Source organism: Poecilia mexicana, unplaced genomic scaffold (genome assembly GCF_051168715.1).
Source record: "Poecilia mexicana isolate PSO_F unplaced genomic scaffold, ASM5116871v1 scaffold_18, whole genome shotgun sequence".
Lineage (NCBI taxonomy): Eukaryota > Metazoa > Chordata > Actinopteri > Cyprinodontiformes > Poeciliidae > Poecilia > Poecilia mexicana.
Genome location: NW_028263387.1, coordinates 18,799,039 through 18,821,705, shown reverse-complemented (window position 1 = coordinate 18,821,705; position 22,667 = coordinate 18,799,039). Strand labels below are relative to the sequence as shown.

At 38.0% G+C, this 22,667-nt stretch overlaps 1 protein-coding gene across 11 annotated transcripts in view; it reads left to right on the top strand.

Annotated features, from left to right (window-relative positions):
* The first annotated feature begins 531 nt into the window (after positions 1–531).
* mark2b (MAP/microtubule affinity-regulating kinase 2b) overlaps positions 532–22,667 on the top strand; it is a 61,352-nt gene continuing 39,216 nt past the window's right edge. For 4 of the 11 annotated variants that reach the window (XM_088015378.1, XM_014985495.2, XM_014985489.2 and 1 more), the window contains exon 1: positions 532–1,754. In XM_088015378.1, the coding sequence (XP_087871504.1) occupies positions 1,704–1,754 (51 nt within the window). In that variant the 5' untranslated portion in view covers positions 532–1,703. The remainder of the gene's footprint in view (positions 1,755–22,667) is intronic. The other 7 variants (XM_088015377.1, XM_088015379.1, XM_014985496.2 and 4 more) reach the window with 4 other exon arrangements.

Below are 22,667 nucleotides of genomic sequence, written 5' to 3'. Positions count from 1 at the left end.
ATAGATATGGGTTTTTTTTAAACAGTGAAGGGGCAGAGCAGATTACACTTCTTGAGGAAGCTTAGATGTAAATATTTTCTACTATCATTTGTTGTGGGGTAGTAGCATAAGTAAGTGACCTAAAAGGCTCAACAACATGATTAAGAAGGATAGTTCTGTTCTGGAAAATCTGAAGATGATAGCACATAAAATCAAGAAAATTATCGACAACCCTGAGCATCCTCTTCCCGAGACCATCGTACAAAAACTGTGTCTTCAGTCAGAGGCTTCCTCAGATATGTTGTATTACAGACTGCTACATGATACCATTTCTCCTCATAACCATCAGCATCGATTCCTTGAAGAATCTTGGACAGCATGAGTTACAAAAACATTAACTTCCCTTTGGAATCAATAAAGTATTTTTGAATTGAGATGAGGCGTCTGAGTCGGATCCCGGAAAGTAGTCGGAATTCCCATCTCCGGGCGGTCAGTCGCTCAGCAGTGAAAATTCGGAAAAAATCGAGCAAAGCCGAACACATAACTCCCTCCCTCTTAGTCGTGGTGCAAGCAGCCATGTTGCTGTTATTGGCTTGTTCCGGTATCAGGGCAGGATAGACCGCATTCGGGGCGCAGCTCCTCGCCTTTCTACCCCCCCTCCTCCTGCCGCCCGTAACACACACACACACCTCCTAAAGAAGAAAGCCCCACTTTGCCCTATAATGGATTCAACAACTTGATGATTCCTCCTCCTTCAGTCGGCGCACCGACAGGACGAGCTGCTGCTGCTATATCGCCACACTGCAGTGCAGCACTCGGTGAGCGACCTTATTCCAATCACGCAACGCGAGAAAGAGAAATCGCCGGTAATTTGCGTGGATTTGGGAGTTTTTTTCCTTTTTTTTTTTTCTTTTTTTTTGCGGGTCGCCCTTTTGGCAGTCAGCGCCACTGCGGTCTGTCGCTGGGTGATAGAAGCTAACTAGCTAAGCCTTGCTTTGAAAGAGACGTTGAAATAGCGATTTTGGCTAACAGTTAGCCAACGCAACAGACTCTTTTCGGAGTTTCTCACCTGCAATGTCTCTATTTTGCAAAGTTTTACCTTTCCTGTCTCCTTCCAGGGATCTTCTGAGTGGAATATTTTGACTTTGTCCTGTCAGAGTCGGGAATAACTTTTGGCCTGAAAGTTTTTGGACCTCGGACCTGATCTCGAAGCTTAAAAGAAACATCTGTTGGCACAAGAGGATCGCTGAAACGCCGTCGAGGAGTATTGTGGAGTTAGCTTTGGATGAAAACAAAATTTTTCATGAAGAATTAAGTTGCCTTGTCCCCATTTAGCTCAACCGTTGCTCAACTTTTTCCTCCCAAGCTAGCACAACACGCTAGCTGTCCCAGAAACCGTACCCATTCTGCAAACTCCTCTGCTTTCCATTTATAAATGCTTATTTGGACCTGAATGCTGTTAAAGCCAAACAGCAAAGCTGAGGGGGGAAACACAAGCTTTTTCGCACGGTTGTTGCCCGTTGACAAACATGGGACGCGCAACAGCTACAAGCTAGTCGCTAGCTCGCAGGCTAACTCTCCTAACTAGCCGCTGATGTGGGATTCAACTTGTTGATTCAACGGGGGACATCTGTTGGAAGTTTCCCTCCACCATTAGCTACAAGGGGTTTTAAATGATCAACAGACGCTGATCGATCGGCCTTTCTTAACGGTTTTCTCTCGAAATGTCAACAAGGCCCTCACAGGGGCAAGTCATTGAGATTTCAACAGGACAGGTAAGACGACTCTCCCGAATAGTGTCATAAATGACTAATTTCTCAGTCCTTTTGCTCTGCCTTTGTTGTCGTTTGCCACACAAGAGTGATTCACCAGCGTGCCTACGCAATTATACTGGATTTCCCACTCCTTGCAGTAGGGCAGAGCAAATTTAGGTATCTGTTTAGTCTGTTTTTCCAGGCAGGTCTTCCTTTTTGACTTTCTGCCACCTCAACCTGGAATTGTCTATGTTGGAACTTAAGACAGTTTAACATGATTGTTAATGTATTTGTCATTGCAAATGACCAGAAACGCATAGCATAGGTAGGTTGGCAAAAAGTAGTCAAAGAATCCATTTGAAATCGTGAATAAAATTAGTGTTGTAAGAAATAACATTGGAGTTTGGGGCAATTTATGTCCCAAATGTTTATGCTAAAACCAAAGCCGTATGACTTAACATTGACTGGAATAACCTTGAATGAACATACGTTATTGATAATAAAATTCCCTTTATTTAAAACAACTTGATAACTTGCGTTATAAGTAGAGGTGACCCGATAAATCAACAAAGATTTCCTTAAATTTGGTTGAGCGATGACGTCTACTGATGCTACATTACCATTTGCAAAGGTCTATAAATCATCTGCTGTTCCCTTTAGTAACTTTGCTGCTACATTTAGCGACTTTTTCGACAAAAAAGGAATTATTGACCAAAATTGAAATCGTCAGGGTTTTTAAAGATCGTTGATCGGGTATACAACTGCAACCGGTGCACCGCGATGTTACCTTCATTAATGCAATGATTGCAACGCTTTTGGTTTCCAACTATGTTTTTACTAAATTTAGTTATTACTAAGCTGCAATACTGACCTTTTCTTTCACTTTAAGAAAAACTAGAATAAAAATAGTCTTTATTGTCCCACAGTGGAGAAATTTAGGCGTAATACCGGCACGAAAATATGTACGTTCACACAGTCGCCATCTTTCTGACCATAAATGTTTGGCAACAACTATATTAGTTTAATAAGCAGATAAATGTTGCTGAGCACTGCCTGTCTTCTGGCTGAAAGGAAGCTACAAAGCGTCTCTTGTCATTCATAGAAGGGCTCATCCATCTGGAAGTATTTGTGGACTAAAAAAACACAAACAGTCATGGTGTGAAAGCTAAAGGAGTGCTGTTAGTCACTCTTACTGAGGCAATGACGTTAGTTACAGTCTGTCTGGATGCTAGCTGGCTAGCGTAGCAGAAAACCTGAATAACGAACCAGCCAATCTGACTCTACAAAGAGCAAAAGGACTGAAAAGTGTAATATTCTGCATAATTAGAGCGTTAGAAGTACATGTAGATTTAGTGGATGGTGTTCTTTTTGTGTTTTTCTTCTTATGTATCAAACTAGCAGCAAATAAATGGGTAGCAATAAGAAATGTTAAAAAGATCATGTTTCTTCTGGAGCAGATGTGGTATTCGTTGCCCACATTAGCTTATGTTTTGAATTGTTATCTTTAATCTTTTGTGGTTCCTATGTGGGGCACGTCTTGGTGTGGAAACAATCATTTGAATTTGGTGAAACGTGCGTTCTTGTAGAGGGGAAATAAAGGCCAGAACATTGCCTTTTAGATACACAGAGGCTCTCATTTGCCATTCAAAACGGTAATACGTCGGTGAAGTAGCTTCACACTGAAGAAATCAGTTCGCGTATTGTTTGCACAGGGCTGTGTTGACTCAGGAAAACTAAATATTTCCCAGCAGGAAGTACTTGTTTGTTGTGATGGTGGATCATTAACAATAGGAAGAAGCTTTGTGCAAACACAACCTTCCAATTAAACTTCAGTTCCCATCTACTACACATACTCAGTTTTGTTTAAAATCTACCAAAAGGTTTCGTCGTGTTGGATTTCAAGTGACGCCTTGAGGTTGGGGAGAGGCACAACCGTCATTATGGCTTATACAGGTGCAGGAAGTGATTATAAACACTGCAACAACACACATCACCATGTGATGTCAAACAATGCTCCATTATCTCTTCTTAAGCTAAGAGGTTCCTAAATACACTGGAATAATCACTTGGTGCTTTGCAAAGGATTTGAGCAATGGGAAACAAATTGTTTTGTTGGAAGAATAAAGGTCTGTTAAGCTGTGCACCTAAAATACTTTGAGTTGTCATTTGTTGTGAATGGGCATTATATAAAGAAATCACATTGATTAGGACGTTTCATGGTTTTACGGTTATTAATTTAACTCTGAGTGACTTTAAAAACATCTGCTGAGAGATTACAGTGAACTTTATTTTTTGTGGAAATTTTAATATATTTACCACTTCTGGTAGAAAAACAATAACACAAATGAATCTTTTTAGTTTTCTACTGAAAAGCAGAGCTCAGGTGTGTGGGCTCTTATCAGCCAATAGGAAGGCTTCTTGGTGGCGGACAATTGAGGTTTTTGCTCCGTGTAAAAACACCAGGCCGCTGTCAGACGTTATCTGTTGATACCGTGATCTCACTCCATGAGTCAACCTGAGTGTGTTGGCACATTAAACAGCACAGATCATTACCTCCGGTGTTCTGTAAAAGGAAAAGCATGTTGACCACATGTAGGTGAGGGTACAACCGCACGCACTCCGAGAGATACGCACCTCCGTATTTAGCTGCGTCGCTATCGGGGCATGAAGCCAGAATAGAGCGGCTAGCTTAAAAATGATTGAGCTGTATTGTTTCAGAGAGGATGTGATGTGATGGTAGGAAACAAATGTGTTCAAGTTTTTATGCCTGAACAGTTGGGAAGCACATCAATACCAATAATCTACCAAAAGATTTACACTTTTTAGGTGAATTAAAGCTCCAACCTGTTGGTATCAATTGATTTATGAACTGAAAAATGGAGGATTATGTTTCTTCATCATTAAAAAAAATCAAATATTTTACTGCTGTTTTATGTAACAAGCTTTCAAAAAAAAAAAAAAACTCACACTCATTTTTATTTCATTTAAGAAAACATTATGTTTATGAAAGATAATGTGGCATTGCATGTAAATCTAAAGATCTGTCTTGTAAATTGTTTAAAAACAACAATGTGTTGTTAGTCATTTTGATAAATATTTTAAGTATATTAAATCAAAATCTCTTTGAAAATTAGCTGCATTTCCATAACATTTTCTCTGCTTTTCCACAAAATAATTTTAATCAATATATAAGCCTTACGTAAGATTTTTTGGGGCTTTAAAAACTGTCGTATATCTTGAATCAAGTGAGAAATCCTTTTATAGTCTCAATAAACCTTTGGAGCGTACTTGGGAAGAAGTTTATCTTATTTTTTATTGTCTATATTCAGTAACGGTAGCTGAATCTTTTCGGTTTAATGTTTAAACATTACGATACATTTCCTTAACTTGTTTCCGACAGCTGTATGTTCAAACTGAACCTTGTATTGTTTTGGCATGACAGTTTTATAGATTAGTACTTCAATGTGCTTTTTTGGTAAATCCAGTAAATTGTATTAAACATTATTTAGGGTTACTGGTCACTAAATCTTTACTTATATATATATATATCTATATCTATATATATATAATTTTAAAAATGATATAAATTTTTTAAGATTAAAAAATATGTAAATAAATATTAAATGAAAACTAATTTTAAAATAAATTTAAATAAAATTTCTATAAAAAGATTAAATATATATTTTAAAAATTCCAAATAAACAAAAAAATAAGATTTTTGTAAGATGTAAAAATGTGTATTTTTTTTTGTTTCCTCAAGGAAATCTTAAAAACAAAAACTACTCTTAATGTCCACCGCTCTCTGGTGCTCAGCATCTTTTCCTTTCAGGCCTGACGAAGAGCTGACTAAACTAAAATAGAAATATTCATGAAGCTGTGCATTAAATATCTGTCTTGATGCTAAATGCCAGTGCTTTAACAGACGGATGAGGCCATTAATGTTGCATTTTTCTCGTCTGTACCAAGCGAGAGCGGTTACTGGCCGGATGAAGGCAGATAACCGTCCATCTAGAATAGCTCCAACCTCTCATTATGACGAGGAGAGCATTACATTTAGCTCTCCTCTATGCCTCTCGCTGGCACACAGCAATTTCTCCTCCAAAGTGGAGTTTCATAAATGATATGACGATAAGGAGGAGGATATGTTTCCTGTAGCGGTCGGAAACCCCGTCCCCCTCATTCCTCGAACCATGTGATGTGCATTCGATTGAAGTCATTTATTCATTAGCCCGATCACATCTAATCTGAATTTTTTCCATTCAGGAGACAAAAGGGTTTTGATCATTGCCAGTCCTTAACAGAGTGCCTGGGTGAAAGGTCACCGATGTGCATTCCCCTCACAAACGGTTCTGTTTGGAAAGCTACAGATGCAGGACCAAATGGCAGCGAATGTCCACCGTACTCCAAACTGAGGTGGGAGTAAACGTAACCTGTGAGGACGTTCCGGTCCGGCTCGGGCGTATCGTCAGAGAAGTGCCTTGTGACATGTGTTTAGCGGTGTTAAATGGCAGATATGTTAAGTGGCTCGTTATGCAAGGCTAAGACCGGCAGTCGGTTTGAGGAACTTGTTGAAAAGTGCATGACACACAGGCGACTTGTTTTCAAACGCAAAGCTGTAGCTGTTTTTACTTTACTTACTTCAGCACCAAAGAGTGTTTCTTGGTGTAAAATGTCTCCAGAATGTTGTTGCTTGTCCGCTTCCTTGCGAATGACCTACTGGTTTCCTATTTTACAGTGAAGTCTTCGTCAAACCGTGTCTTTTGACACACATACAAACTAGAAATACAGGTCGGTGCAATTCGTTCTGTCCTTTTGTCATTGTTGGGAAGTGGCTGAACAGACTGGATCCTTCTGTTGTTGAGCTTTAATGAAGGCGAGGCTTTCAAGCTTTACTGAATTTGTTTTTTTAAATCAAGTGTTTATTGAAGATTCAAAGGAAATTAAACTAAAATACTCTGCTGTTTTATTATGAGCAGAATGTTAAAGTTATGTACAAATTTTAATCTTTTAAGAGAAATAATCTTCCAGTAGAACCAATGTTTTAATAATCATTTATTTACTTAAATCAAGCTCCTATTGCTTTATGAAATATTCATTAGAAGCTAGTTTTGTCTTATCTCAAATTTACTAAGTTTTATGACCTAGAAACTAGACGGAAAATACTTGTAAGATTTTATTTTTGCAGTGTTTGTCTGAGTCTGTAGTTAAACTGGGAGAGGAGCAGAAGAAAGGGAACAGGAACCCATTTCTTTTTCTTAAGCTTTCTTCAACCGAATAACTTGTGCTGCTCACTGCCAGGCAGGTGGCTGCAATATTACCCTTTAAAAACTTGACTGTTTGGATATTAATCTGCTTAGAAAAATTGTCTGTAAGGATAGAAAATAAATGTGATAGCTGGAAATAAAACATTATAAATTAGACTAACTCATCACTGACCTTCTCTGTTTGACAGCCTTCTTCTAGCTACCTTAGTTAATAAATAATTAGCAATAGTAGAATGATAGAAAGGCCTTGAAAGCTAATGCAAAGTTCAAAAGTGAGCTGAAAAATCCTTTATTTCTCCCTCAATGGAAAACATTCAGTTAATCAGTAGCAACTAACAAATAGAAAGCATTCAGATACAGCTAGAATTGATTGGAAATAAAATTAAGATATTATGGTGGCATGTTAGGGCCATTGTAGATTTTTTTTTTTTTTTTTTTTTTTTTTAAGAGGAGTACATTTCTGCAAAGAAATCAGAAATTTTGAGATTAATCTCAGGAATTTTCTAGGGAGGAAAAAGTTCACAATTTCAGTGATTTTTCTAGCAAATTTTAAACTTTTCAGACTCGGACATTTCCTCGTTATTTCGAGAAAATTTTTGATTAATCTTAATTTCCTGAGTATTTTGGCAGAAATGTACTGTTCCTTTTGTTTCTATGTCCAATTTCCCTAATTCTCCATCTTAAGATGACATAATAATTTCAAATTCACGAAGTAAAAACTTTAATGGATTTTCTATTTCTGTTTTTTTTTCCAAGTCAGTGTATCAAAATAACAATAAATAATAATATAACTGTAACCACCAAGATGTTAAATTATCTTTAGTACCAGTGAGGAAACTGGTGGATTGATTGATTTATTTATTTTTAAAAAAATAAAGGCAGATAAATCAAACTTTGTACATTTTGTCTCACATTTACACGTAAATATTATGAAACTGGCATTTTTGCTGAAGGTCGTTGTACTGCGAGAGTCTCACACCAGCCCATGCCTAATTTAGGAACAACAATAACACCCCGTATGACTGTGTACCTTAACCGCCAGACACCAAGTTCACAAACATGACCTGCTTTTTTCTCTCCCTCTGTGTTTGACATCATTCACATGCTTTCACATCAGCATGTAAGATACCAGTGATTATCTATAAGGGCTATAGGAATCATTTGAATATTACTTATCTTGGTTTATGATAGCTAAATTTATAAAAACTCTTGATTTCTTATATATATGTTTTAATAAGTGATGTCAAAACGTCAGAATATTTGGCTCACATTTTATACATGCTCAAAAGATGAAAATTATTTTAAAATAAGTACATTTATGGGCAATTTTTATCATTCATTTTTATTTACATAAAGGTTTGCTATGTAGGTTTTTCCCCAGATATTTTGTGATATGGGGTGCAAATATGTCCAACAATAACTTCACATGCAGGGATTTTTCTAGTGAGGCCTTTTGCTACTTATCACAAAGACTGTTTGTATTTTATGAACGTTTCATAAGATAACATGGAAGTGAGCGTATTTTATAACTATAACCCGAAGCTGCGCAGTTATATCAGATTTTTATGTTGGCAGTTGGCCTGTTTTTGAACAGGAACTGGCCTGAAATCAGATACCTGTCTGCTGCCTTTGGTTAATATTTTCAGCAGTACATGCCCTGTATTATCGAGACTTGTACTTGCAGGGAAGTCGTATAATGTTGCACATGTTTAGCCACTTCAGTATCACACACTCTGACTTATTTTACTGGTATATGTGGCACCGCTGGCACGTCGTCATGCTCGGGACCAGACTGTGGTTTTCATTGTGGTTTTTAGGGTTTGTGTGTTTAGGAAACAGCAGACAGTTTAGGTCTGATGCCAGAATGATTAGTAATGCATATTATTTTAATTTTGCACCAGTCTTCAGCAGCATTTGCGGTTCAGTATTCACAGATTTACCTATTTGAGGATTTTTCTGTGGAACATAACTCAGCATTACGCTATTAGTTGATGTGAATAATTTCCGTTGAGCATAGATGAGGGGGACTATTGATTGACGTTAGGATCTGTGTTAGCACTAAGATGGTTTCCACTGTGCTTATTGATACCTATTAAGGCATTTTTAGTGTTTTGAATACTAAAATAGGTCGCTGTAGGTGTTTTTAGAGTTGAGTATTCAAATGCATGGATGTATAGAACTACATATTATGTTATACATTGATTTTACTTTTTGTTACGTTGGAGGGCAAATAGCAGAAGGTTTCGCCTGAAATTTTGTTCATATCCTGTTGCATTTTGTTACTGTACAGCCACAAACTGTAATTAAATAAATCTGGATTGTGGTAGTTGGATATTGGTGATATTACACAGTGATGATGATCTTTTTTAAATCAAATAAAAAACCTTGTTGAGGTCTGCAATCTCTTTTTGACAATGGATCTGACAAGATGGCAGCACCGGTTATAAGTACCAACATTTACATTCAACCAGATAAATGTATTTTAGTTTTAAAAGCATCAAATCATAAAGTAATAAACAGCTAATGAAAATATGACTATTAAAAGAAACGGTAGTTAAAATGATCTTCACGGTTTTAGTTAACAGAGTTGCGGGGTACCTGTGTGTTTATCCCTACTGATGATGTCATAGTAATATATTTAACACTCTCCTAACCCACATATGTTTTAGTAGAGAAGCCCTACGATCATTTTCCTTCAACTATCCTATAAAATTAGCAGGTCTGTGGTTGTAATGTGACAGAAGCTGAAAATGTTCAAGCGTGGTGTGAGAATATTTTTTGACCATCGTTAAGTCTTTTGGTTTCACAGCTGTTTACGTAATCTTGATTTTTTTTTTCTTTCTGCCAAATCATCAGGAATTGTGTAAAGTATTTCTATGAAAACCCAAACAGTCTCTAATGTTGTTTATAGTCAGCATTTTTTAGACAGATCAGCAACATTTTCCCATAGTTTTGCTCCTTTGTTTAGGATCTTCTTGTCCGATAAGGTTCAGCAGTGACGAAACCTTTTTAAACTTCATTAGGAAACTGTTTAATACTTGCTTCTAATGAGGTTAAATCAGATTGTGTTGTATTTATGTGGACTTTTAATGAATACGATTAGGAACACCTCCTGCTGTGTTTAAAAAAAAAAAAAAATCCCTTTGCGTCGTCTGGAAACCCCTGTACCACCTGTGAGCTAGCATGGTGATCTATTCAGCCTCTGAATTAATTTCAGAGTGTTGTACCAACTTCACAGTTGTCTTGTTTCTCAGCTTTAGTTTGTGTTTTACTTTGACCTATTGAACCCGCCCCACTGTGGCTTGCAGATTAAAAACGCTGCTAAGCACCACAGCAACAAAAGACAAAGCAAACGCCGTGTTGGTAATTTGAGTGCAGCTGGGCACAAGTTCATGTTTTTCACCCGACACCTTTTGGGAGTGTAAGAGGCTTGCAGTGAAACTCTATATACATGAGTTTCTGGATTTGTGAAATATATCACAAACAAATTTTTTTTTTTGTCGTTTATCTCTAAGCAATGTTATGCTTTGATTTGCAAATTTTTTTCACTCCCAGAAAACAGTAAATTGGGCCTTTAACCCAACAGACCTGTCATGAGCCAGATGAGATGAAAAGCAAAGCTAACTAGGGATTCTGCTTCAAGCACACAAAGGTCATTCACTTCGTCACACTCGCTCACTCACTCAAAGAGGAGTTACTTATTATTTCCCCCTCACACACTCCGTTAATTATTAATGAAATCGGAGCTTCGTTTTCGTCGTCGTAGGTTTGGCGTTCCTGGGAATCGGAGTGCTGCGGCGGCTTCAGTGCAGCTCCCAGCTGTTTGTTGGGCTGGATCTCAGGGAGCAGGGGTGAAACTGGCCTTTCTGGTTTGGCTGAGCCGTAGGTGCGGCACTCAACCGTAGATTTGAAAAGCTTGACGTCACACAGGAGGGGAAACGATGGGCTTTTCTCCAGGCTTCAGGTGAACTCTGTTCCCCTGCCCTGCCAGTTCAACGCAAGGTTTCCCTCATTATTATTACTGTTAACATGGATTTGCTGTTTCCAATTGTAGATTAGAACATTTAAAGAGATAGGAATAAAACATCATGGCGAATACTTAGATTTGTTTCAACATAAAAAAAAGACATGAATAAATCAAATCTTAAGAATATTTTCCTAGTTATCACACAAGCCTCTACTGTGAACTAAAACGGTGGAGAATGAAAGCAGACAATTAATACCTGAGCAGTTCAAGCTCTGACATGTTAGGTTAGCTGATGGGGAAAAATGTCTGTTAGGGTAAAAGTGATCACCCATTCTTAAAAACATCGAGTCGCTGCTACCAAACCCTGAATGTTGAGTTCTGGTAAAGCTTTCGTAGCTCAATTTTCATCGACTTTAATCCAGAAAAATGCCTTTGAAAACACAGCTGATTAGCAGTTTGACTTCACACCCTTGTTTAGAGTCCATTAAAATGAGGCAGGAAAGGAGGATCTTCTCACAGGGACAGTCGCCTCTCGTTGGCCTCGATCAACCCGCAGGGCAGGTTTGTTGGCACGCCATGTACTAAAGCTTTAAAATAAAGTTATTTTTACTGTAGGAGTGTGAGCTCATACTGAAAAATAAAAAAGTCTGACCTCTTTCATGGATTGCCTTGATTTAGTTTGGCAAAATCCACTGGGGAATAAAATACTAAAATGTAACTAAAGCCTTTCATCTTACTGTTTTTTTATTCAGGGAAGCAGAGAAAATCTGGTTTGCCATCACAAATGTAAACGTGGAGTTTGCTTTTGAATTTTAAGATATAAAGATTTAGATTTCTGTGAAATAAAGGATGAACATGCATAAAAACAACTAACGCTCACTGTTAAACACGGATCTGTGATGCTGTGGGCCTGTTCATGTTGTTAAAATCAATTTTGCCGTCATAGGCTTTCATGGTTTCCCCCAGAAAACTTGGCCCAGTGTTTGGGTGCTGGGGCAGTCATTCATCCAGCATCCTGTGATGTTTGTGAGTTAAAAAATGTTTAAAGTTGACAGAAAATTTGAAAACAGGACTTGTTAGTCATGTGTTATTGAAAAATTGGAAGATTAATACCTGAACATCAACTTTAAAGTCTTAAAAAATGCAAACATTTTTTAAAATACTTAAATAAAAACAATGCTTAGCCTGGCACAAGCAAAGCCTGGTGGCCCGCCAGGCTTATAATACACTTGGGGAAACCCTGAGCTTTGAAGTACCAGATGATTTTAATTCAATATCCAAAATATATGGTTAAACTGACGCCAAAACAGTTCACCACAGGCTTTTTGTGCATCGTTATCAAAGAAACGGATTTAAATTGTTATTTGTTCTTTATTACCAAGATAAAAACCCATTGAGAGTCCTGGTCAAGAGGCAGCAACAAATACAACACAAAAGATACACAGTTAAAATAAAATGTCACGCTATTAAACAGGTGCATGTCGTTGAATTGGCCCCATTAAGTTTTAGTTTAAATTTAAAATCACTAAATGAGAGGAATCCAGTCGATCTAAAAGTTTCTTGACAAGTTCCAAGAAGAAAACTTCTCCAGTCCAAATCCTCGATTCAGAGCAACAAAATGACACAAGCAGACTTGATGACGTAGCCATCGGTTTATCACACCTTCTGAAGGTTACAGTAGCATGTAGCGCTCCAGTCACTCCGCTCTCAGAACAAGGAAGTGCTGTGCTGTGTATCCCATCTATGACAGCAAGAGTGCAAACAGGAGTTGGTGGATCGATTTCTCTCTCACACACACACCAAAGGGAGCTGGGGGGGCGAGTGTCCAGTCAGAGGGGGCACACACACTCTACGATCCCACACACACTGCATTCACAGCGAATTGAGACTCTTGCTAAAATAAGGGGTCTCTCTCAAAATGACTTTGGGAGTTTGTTATACTGGCGTGGCTGTTGTACCTGGGCTGTATCAAGGCCTACGGGGGGAGATTTGGAAATGGATCTCCGTAGCTGAATGTTAACTACATCTTTTTGACTAAGATAAGTGGGAACCCATCCATTGACTTGTATTCCTGTGAGAAAGGGATAAAAAAAATAATATGTAATTTTGTGGAAGATGACTGTCTTCAAGATGGTGCGGTGAAGAGTACATCATTATCCATATAAGAAGGAGCATACCTGGTTTGAAGGGTGTGACTTTGTATTAGAGAAGTTTTCTTTTATTTGACAGCACTAACATGATTTCCATGATTAAAAACAAATCAAGGAAACGGCTGATTCTTATCTATGTTTCAGACCTTGAAGGCTTTAACTATGTTTGAGATTCAGAATATAATATTTCCTTTAAGGCACTCCCCCTTTTTTTTTTCTTTTACAGCATTATGGCAGAGCTGGAGTAAATGCAATTAGAAACTTAAACTAAAGTGCCAGCTAAAAATAGATTTATTGTAGTCCTTTTTTTTCTGTAAAACAAATTTGTATAAAAGAATTGCATTTAGATACCTGTAGGGAGAAAACGTGCTCAGACACCTGGGTATTCTCCATTAGAAATACACTTCTGTATAAATTGACAAACAAAAAAAAATTTAAAAGTTGCTTAATTGCATTCAAAGCGGACAATAACAGCTTTAACTGAGCAACCGTTGTTTGTCTTTGACCTACTTAATAACTGGGATGTTTTTAAAGGTCTTGTTCCTCATATTCCATCAGCAGCTGTAAAAAAAAAAAAACATGCATGTTTTACTATCGTCGTTTCAGTTTTACTATCCCTCTGTGGTTCAGAAGAACATTACTAATCATAATTATTGATCACAATTCTGTGTATTTTTTATCCATTTACCTGGTCTGAGTTTTATTTGTATTAGTGCCTCTAACTGGTGGCTTCAGTCAGTTGCAAAGCAGGTCACGTAAAACTTTGAAGAATATGGTTTGGAAAATTTTGGGGATTTTGAAAGTCGTGTAGTTTGTGTGGAAGTGTTTGAATATTTTTTATTCAAAGACTAAATGCTTGCATAAGAACAGCAGTCTGAATCCTTTTGATGAGGAAGTGGGGTAACAGTTGAACGGCAATACAAACCAACATCAAGATAAGCAAGCGTGTATGTAGAGTGAATGTACAGAGTGGCATCGAACTAATTCTATTTTTTTGCATGAGGCAGCAGCTTTTTCAGTGTTATCTGGGTAACTGAGACTGTTAGTGGTGGCTTTGTTTAGAGAAGTATCGTCTTCAGTAAAGTTGACCCTGTTTGTGTTTAGAATCTAATATTTATTTGAAAAATGTCACATTACTAGTTTCTCCACATAATGTTCCCCCGAGTCATTTTATTATGGCCACTGCAAACTTTTTCCAGACCAGTGAATCTTCTGTAAACTGAAGGCAATGCAGTCGAGACGTTTTGTATGATTAAGCCTAATAGTTGCGTGTGTTCAGCTACACTTTTATTTCAGTGGCGTTGCAGTAAATGTTTTGTACTTGCAGCTCTGCGTCTGATTTTTATGGACTGTATGAAAGAAGCTCCCAGGAATAATATCGAGGCCACGTGTAGCTGGTGCTACAGCAGTTCTTTTATCTCCGATTTTGGCTGAGGTGCTGCTTTTCCCCCTTTTTGTCTCCTCCTGTTTTTGGCTTTTAATTAGGACTTCTTATCTATCAGCCAGCACTTATTCATTTTGGAGTGGAGATCTAAGGAAATTTAATGACTGCTCTGTAGCAAAGAGGTGCCTTTTTAAATAGTGCTGTGTGGATGGAGAGTGTAATCACTGGAAGGCTCATCTTTACTGGTGTGTTGGGATTTCTGAGCCTGCTAGTGGAAGAAAATGACCCAATTTTTAAATTATGTTTTGTCATTAATCACAATGTTAATTTGGCAGAGCTTTTACATAAATATATTCATTTGAACAGATTAAGATTCGCTTTTTAAATAACTTGTAAACCCCATCACTGTCAAATTTGCAGTATGGCAAAACCAGTTTGGGAGACATCTCTTGTAGTTTGCAGATAGATACTTTAAAAAGTAATGTTTTGGGATTTACTGGGATGCTACAGATAATTAACCTAAGTTTAAATCTAAAATTTTGTAGTTAGTTTAGCAGTAAACTTGACTTTTTGTTCTAGTAACACCTTCCTTTCCTAAGTCGGTTGGGCAGGAGAGAAATGCAGAGAAATCTGACTTCACATTTACATTCTATTTACATTTCATAAAAAAGAAAGTTGCAGTCACTGTCGTCTTCAGAGTTTTTTGTGTCGCTTCCTTCAGTGGTTCTCGGTGCAGCGCCACCACAGGCAAGGAGGGGAACAAGTTTTTCAGAGGATTTGGATCATTTGACAAAGTGCAGTGTGAAAACAAACAGCAGGTGAAAACATAACAAATGTTGCAACTTTGGTTCTCAATCAAACCGGGTCTACCAGACTATCAGGTCAGAAAATACCTTTTAATATAAGAGTAGATTAATCTGAAAGCGAAGATTTTTTTTTTTTCTCTCAGCCACGCCCTCAACAAGATGTGCTGTAGTTTGCACAGCCGATGTTTTTATTTTTTCAGACAAATTATAACCTTTTTTCTTGTGAATGCCTCTCAAAGCTGTACTGCAGGTTGTTCCCATTATGTTGAACTTCTACTTCACCTACTTACTTACCGACCAATAGTTGGCATTTTGTGACTCAAATTAGCATCTGGAAGAAAAAGCCTTGATTCGGACATCCCTATTAAGATGTTTTATTATTATTGCTCACCCTGAAGAGCTACAAGCCAGTGGTGGTTTGAAGCCGCTGTGGTATTAGTGGCTCTACGGAATTGACCAACTTCTGTTTTATTAGTCCTTATTTAACTTTCTAAAGCCCTCTGTTGTGCATCACATTTACTAACATGCTTTATGAGAGGGGGCAGTTTGTGCTTTTGTAATGTTTGAAATAATAAGCCCAGCGAGCACAGAAGTGCTGACTCTGAGCTTTGCAGCATCACAAAGCTATTATTATTTCATGCTCATTTTACTTCTCTTGCATATTGCATCTAGTAGGTTATGTAACGAGATTTGCTGAAATGTTTCCAGTAAAAGAAAAAAAAAAAAAAAGGCGTACTGAACTTGTAGCCAATGTGCAATAAAAGGGGGTAATTCAGGTGAGCACTCTGATTTTATAGGGGTTAATTATTTGAAGGCAGGGTAGATTGTTTCAAATTAATACTTGGTTGAGTTTCATTTACAGAAGTAGTTCGAATAAACAGTTTTTAATTGCAGCTAATGAGCTTCATTGGCTTGAAGTTTCTATGTTTCAATTGTTTGCAATTGTAAGGGTAATAATCGTGTAGCTACAATCCACATTTTAAGGTGCAGTCAGTTTCGCTTTTGTTTTTTTTAGGCGAACGTCTCTTGCTGTTAAAATAAGGGCAGCACTTTGTTAAACTTCTGTGAAATTCCATCTGTTTGCATCAGAGTGAATTGGTTTCAAAGTCAGATAAGCAAAGGTCAGTGATAATGAGGCCCGAGTCGAAACATAACCAGTACCACCTTGGTGTTTCTTGACTTCCCCATTGGTGTGTGTATTTTGATCTTGTGCAAGTGCTTGTGTTGGCACTAAATGGTTTTCAGCTGCGAACAGCTCGCCAGTAACTGTGCTGGATCTGTGTTGGCGATGGGAGAGGGTTTTCAATCGTTGAGCAGGATGTAAACACTACGCTAATGGTTTCTCCACACGGTACACAACGGACATAAAAAGCCTGCACCCCATGCAATGTGCTTCCAATACAGTAGCTCATGTTTTCAGGTTTGAAGCAAAGGGCTTTGCTCTGTTGCACTCTAAGTGGCGGTCATTAAAGAAGTCTCTGAGATCTGTGACAAAAAGGAGAACAAAGACTTCGGCCGATGTGTGGAGGAGGTTTGTAGCTGCACTTCTTGGGTCTTTATTTGCTTGTGTGCAGTATCAAAGAGCTGATGGCGCTTGATTTAGCAGTAGCTTTGCTGTCAATCAGAAGTAATTTCACGTTGTCCAAAGTTTGATTGTAGTCAAAGAAGATAATGTTAACATATGTGGTGTCATGGTAAGTTTTTGTCAGCTTATCTTTGTATTTATTTGTGCCAGGAAGCGGAAATGGAAACAGTTTTACACTCTAAAAAGAAAAAAGTTGAACCAACTTAATTGAATTGCTTCTGTAGGTAACAAGCAATTCAATTAAGTTTATCCAACTAAATTTATTAAGTTTAACCAATTCAATATATTATAATCACCCAACTCAATTTGTTAAGTCAGTCTTACTCAAATCATTTAGTTTACTTCAAAAATGGTAAATAAACTTAAATAACACTTTTGACCACTGAAAGCACATATTAACACATTTATTTAATGCTCAGATTGGTTGGCAACTTGCGATTAAGTACCCAGGGGACACATTAACATACAGCAGGAGGAAGCTGGAGTCGAACCGTCAACCTTCTGATTACAAGGCGACTGCTCTATCCACAGAGCCACAGTCGCTTACTGGGAATGTGTCCCTGTAAGCGTAAGAGTCATGGTGTCAGACGTGGGACAGTGAATTATTTCAAGTAAAGTCAAAGTGAAAAAGGTTATTTAAGGAAAAGATTTGTGTATTTAGATGACACTGTAAAAAGATTATTTAAATTTAGTTTGGAACTTCTTAAAAGTTTGAGTTGACTTTCTGTAGAATTAAATCAAAGAGATTTTAAATGTTTATTAGAACAAAATAAATGATTTGAGTAAGAATGACTTAAATTTGTCATGTTAAACCCCCTTATGAATTAAGTTATAAAAACTTAGCGAATTGAGTTGGATGATCATAATAAATTGAGTTGGTCAGACTTAGGATACAAAACTGGCGTTGAACTCAATTGTTTTAAGTAAAGTCAAAGTGAAAAGTTCCTTCAGGTTAAAGATTTGTAAGTTTTGAGTTAAATGAACACAAAAAAGTAAGTTGTCATAGCAAAAGCAAAAGAATTAAGTTAAATTAATGTAAATAAGTCCATAAGATGAACTACAGCCAAAAACACTTTTTAGAGTGTAGGAAGACCACAAGAGGAGTAATTTGGAATGAGTTAGCATTTTGTAGATATGCCATTGAGAACACCTGCACCAAACTCATACTAATTTAGCATCACCAACATTGATTGACCTCTTTAACCTTCAGTAGCTTCAAATACCATAATTTTAATTTTAAAAAGTGATGCATTTTGCTTTAGGGGCAGAGTTTTGGGCTAGAAGATTCTGGAAATTTAACAAGATATGTAAACAAGAAGCAAAAACTTTGTTCTTGTCTTTCTGACAAAAAACAAAACAGAAAAGGTTCCCAGTTCATTTGTTGGAAACCTGCTGGGAATGTGACCTGGCATTTGTTGTTGTTATGACTCGACTTAATGGTTAATGGTTGCTTAATGGTGGTTCCGTTTTGAGTGTAAATTTGTATTCATATTCACCACCAAACTGTCACCAAGTTATCCTTCTATACACCACCTCAGCACTTGCTAACACCAGGCTAGGCCTCCCTTTTGCCTTCAGACCTGCTCCAATTCGCCTTTGCACAGATTTAATAAGCTGTCGAAACACTCCAAAGAGTTTTTGGGTCCATATTGACATGCTGGCGTCATAAAGCTGTTCAGATTTGAACATAAAATGAATCTCCTGTTCCACTGAGTCCTAAAGGTGCTCTGTTAAATTAAGATCTGTTGACTGTGGAAGCCATTGGACTACACTGAACTACTCAGACATGTTCAAGAAGCAGCCTTTAGAAGATGGTCAACAGCAATACTTGGGCATATTCATTGCTTATTACTTGAATACTCACCAAATCTTTATGTGCGCTGGTGTTTCAGTCTCATGTTTTGGTCTCAGCGGACAGGAGCAGCAACCACTTTTTTGCTGCTATAGTCCATCTGCTTAAAGGTTTGATGTGCTGTGCATTGAGAGACGGTATTCCTCATACCTTGGTTGCATCAAATGGCGGTGCTAGAGAATGTTATGCGTGGAAAGTCCAAGTAAAATACACAGACTGTCTTGTCTAGCAGTGACTGAAGATGACTGAAATCCCCTTCAGTAAGTCGTCTTTGCAGCGTCTAGAGGCCTAAGTGCATTGAGTTGCTGCCAGGTGTCTGGCTGGTTTTCTATTTGTGCTAACAGTTGTTTGCATAATGAAGTGGCTGGTGAGTGTAGATGGTGAATGTTAACAGACCATAAAACGGTGAATTTAGTATGTTGACTTCAGTAATAAACCGGCATCTAAAGGCAGAGATTCGGACTGAAGCTGCTTCTGAGACTCGAGACTTGAACTCAAAGTTTAGGACTATAGTCGCGTGACATTTCAGATTCTTCAAAATAAAAGCACTTCCTCTTAGATTTGTTGACAGTAATGTTGGCTACCTTTATTTCCGCTAGGCAAATATTACCTCTTACTTTCACAATGTAAGGTTTTAAATAACAATAGGGGAAATATTTGATAAGTTCTGTCATTAAACATGGGTTTTGATTGAGGGACGACTTGTAGACACTTCATTCTGAAAGTCTTTAACACATCAAATCAAACCTATGCCACAAAATGTCTTTCCTTTTTTTCCTGGGTTGTAGTTCCCTGCTGGTACTCCTGAGTTAAACTTAACATCAGAGTAATATGAGAATTAAACAATGATTTCACTTATTGTCCTCCGACACGTCTATAATTATACCCATGGCGAGAGGTGGCTATCAGCTTGTATTCCTGGCTGTGTGTGTGTTAGTAAGGAGGGTTGGCTCGGCCTGCAGCTGCCCAAAAATGAAGGAAGAATCAGAAGGCAAAAATAGTCCGACATGAAAGAGGATAGGAGAGCAGGAAGACTAAAGAGCAGTTTATAGTCTCTCATATCTGGTTTGCAAGACACTCTATCCAATCGTGCCAGAAATCTAAAAGCTTTATAGTTGTCAGGGTTGATCATTCTTAAAGGCCGAGTGAAAAGGCGAATGTATCGGAGATGAGGGAGACGTAATCTTGAAAATTGAAGGATGTTTTATTGAGAGGCAGTTTTCTACTTGGTTGTTCACATTAAAAGTGCCTCCACTGTTGTGGCAATAGTAAAAGTCTACAATTTCAATCTTGACATTTGCTAAAGTTTACCGTTTTTATAAGTAAAGTAATTTAGTGAAAGCTGATGAGATTCTCAGTGTCATGACATTGTGTAAAAATACCCCATATTCCTGTTTTTATTCAAAACAAAGCACAAATTTCAACAATCATTATTACAGCTGTAGCGTTAACTAGATTTATTTTTATCTTAACACACATGTAAGCACGTAAATAATTACGTATACAAATCACAGCTAACAGTAGTTTTTAAGAGTCTGCACTGCAGAATAGTATAGCTTTTTACAGTTTTGCTCTTTGGGGATTGTAATAAAATGCCATTAACCTAATTAGTTGGGCTATCTGCTCAGATAATTAACCTGCAGCTGCTGTAGATGTGTCATAACTGTAGTTTTAAAGCTGACAAATTAGTCCTTTTTTTTTTTTTTACATCAGGTAAAAAACACATTACCCTCTCCATAGGTCACTAACCAGCAACGGATAGCAACAGGTTGGGGACGGGCAGTACTGTGAAACTTTAGGGCTTCCTCCGGTATCTCATTCAAAGCACCCTAAACTTTAGGAATGGCATGATGGGGGAAAAAATTGAGCAACTTTTTAAAAGCTTTGCCTGTTGTTTTGATATTTTTCTTTAGAACTATAATACAAAAGATATGAGCAGCATTTTAATTAGTTTTTTTTTCTCTCTCTCTAACCTTCCTGCCCGGAGCGGTCATTATTAATGTTTGGAGCAGCAGAGACGACATTACATATAGTGTGGGAGAAAGGACTCGTGATGAAACAGGTTTTACATATTATGTAAAGGAAATTTAAAGTCATGTAATTTGACATCTTTTATTAGTAATCAGCTTGACTAGCATTAAGCTGTGTGTACCCTGTAGAAAATGTTGATTCTTATCTTAACTTTTAACCTTCCAAACCATTGACATGGTTCACTTAACAAACTCACTAGTACATTATCACAAAGTTGTTGTAAAATGTTCAGCCTTCCTGGTATCTGCTGAAAGTCTTGTTCTCTCTAGCAGCCTAAGCAATCTGGAGAGATGTGGGAAAAAATGTATTTCCTTTTGAATTACATTCTCTCTGAGCCTTTATTTTTATACACGACAGTAATGCTCAGAATGGATAGTCTTCTTCTAATAACTTCCACACTGAAGGTTGTTTTCAGCGTGGCCTGGAAGCGCTGGAACAAAATCAGATTTTTGAGTTTTTTTTGTTTTTTTTTTAAATAAAGGTTCTCCATTACTTTCATGTTAGTTCCCAGCTCCTCCTCTGCCTGCTGCAGCACTTTCACGGCACGTGGGAGCACTTTAAAAGTTTGCGTGGTAGCCTGTTGGGCTGTTGTCAGTCTTTTAGCTTCTCCATGCAGTATTGACAGCTTTTCCATTTAGCTTTCCCGTCAAGGATTGACAGGATTTAACAGGGCATTAAAATGTTGTGGCTCATTGTTTTGAAAATGTTTTATCTACAGATATTTTGTCAAGAATAAAATATGAGCTGCTGATGCTGTTTGAGTCAGCAGAACTTGAGTAAAATCAATGTGGAGAGGAGTTGGTCACAAACGGTTAGATTCCTGAAACATGAGGGCAGAAGTCGATCGTCAAATTGACTCCGAATGCTCCGTTTGCTTCTTATTGTCTTTAATGGCGCTTATATAGGACAGTTGGTCTCACCCACATAGTCCAAAAATAAAAATCATTGGCCTCATCCCTCCCACAAGACGACATAAGGGCCTTTTTGCCTTGTCCTCTGGGTTTAGAGTAACTGTCATTTGTTTTTAAATCCTTGTTCCCCTTCTTTTGTTAATGCTTAATCTGGCCTATTACATTTTATTCAAGTCTGCGCTGTCAGCATGAGGAAGCTTGTGGGGGGGAGGCAGAGATGCAGCCATTAGATTATACCATCTGGAGCTAAAAAGCCCACACTAAGCCGGTGGAGTAATCAGGAAGCTTCTCGTTTCCCATGACTTGACGGCAGGGGAATAAAAATGTGGAGTCTCTGTAATTTGCAGCTTTAATTTCCTTCTGTGTGTCAAGTTTGCGTCAGGACTGAAGAATTACCGGCTGCGTTTCTTGTGTAGATGTCATTGGCCGCCATGTTTGCTGCTGATAGCAAACTTCAGAGAGGTGTGTTCACTTTCTGCCTCTGTGTACGGCAACACACGTCAGTCTTGTTAGACGTTTGTGTGCACAACAGCGTATTCTAGTTTCAGTGCGCTGTCGCTGTTTGTTTCATAGCGTGTGTGTGTGTGTGTGTGTGTGTGTGTGTGTGTGTGTGTGTGTGTGTGTGTGTGTGTGTGTGTGTGTGTGTGTGTGTGTGTGTGTGTGTGTGTGTGTGTGTGTGTGAGAGTGTTTGCGTCTCGTCACCCTGGAGCCAGTCGTCCTCTCCTCTGACCCTGATCCGCTTCACCTGTCCGCTCAGATCACACATATGGAAATACGTAGACACATTCACACACACACACACACACACACACACACACACACGCACACGCACAATTGCCGTGACCCTTTCCTGGAGTTGAAACCCAATCACAGTTGCCAGCCATGCAAAACTTGCCAGCACAGCAAGGTTTTGTTTTCTTTTTCCAGCGTGGGTTTGAGATGAAGGGCCTACTGTCTACTGCAGGATCAGCTAAAGTTATTTTA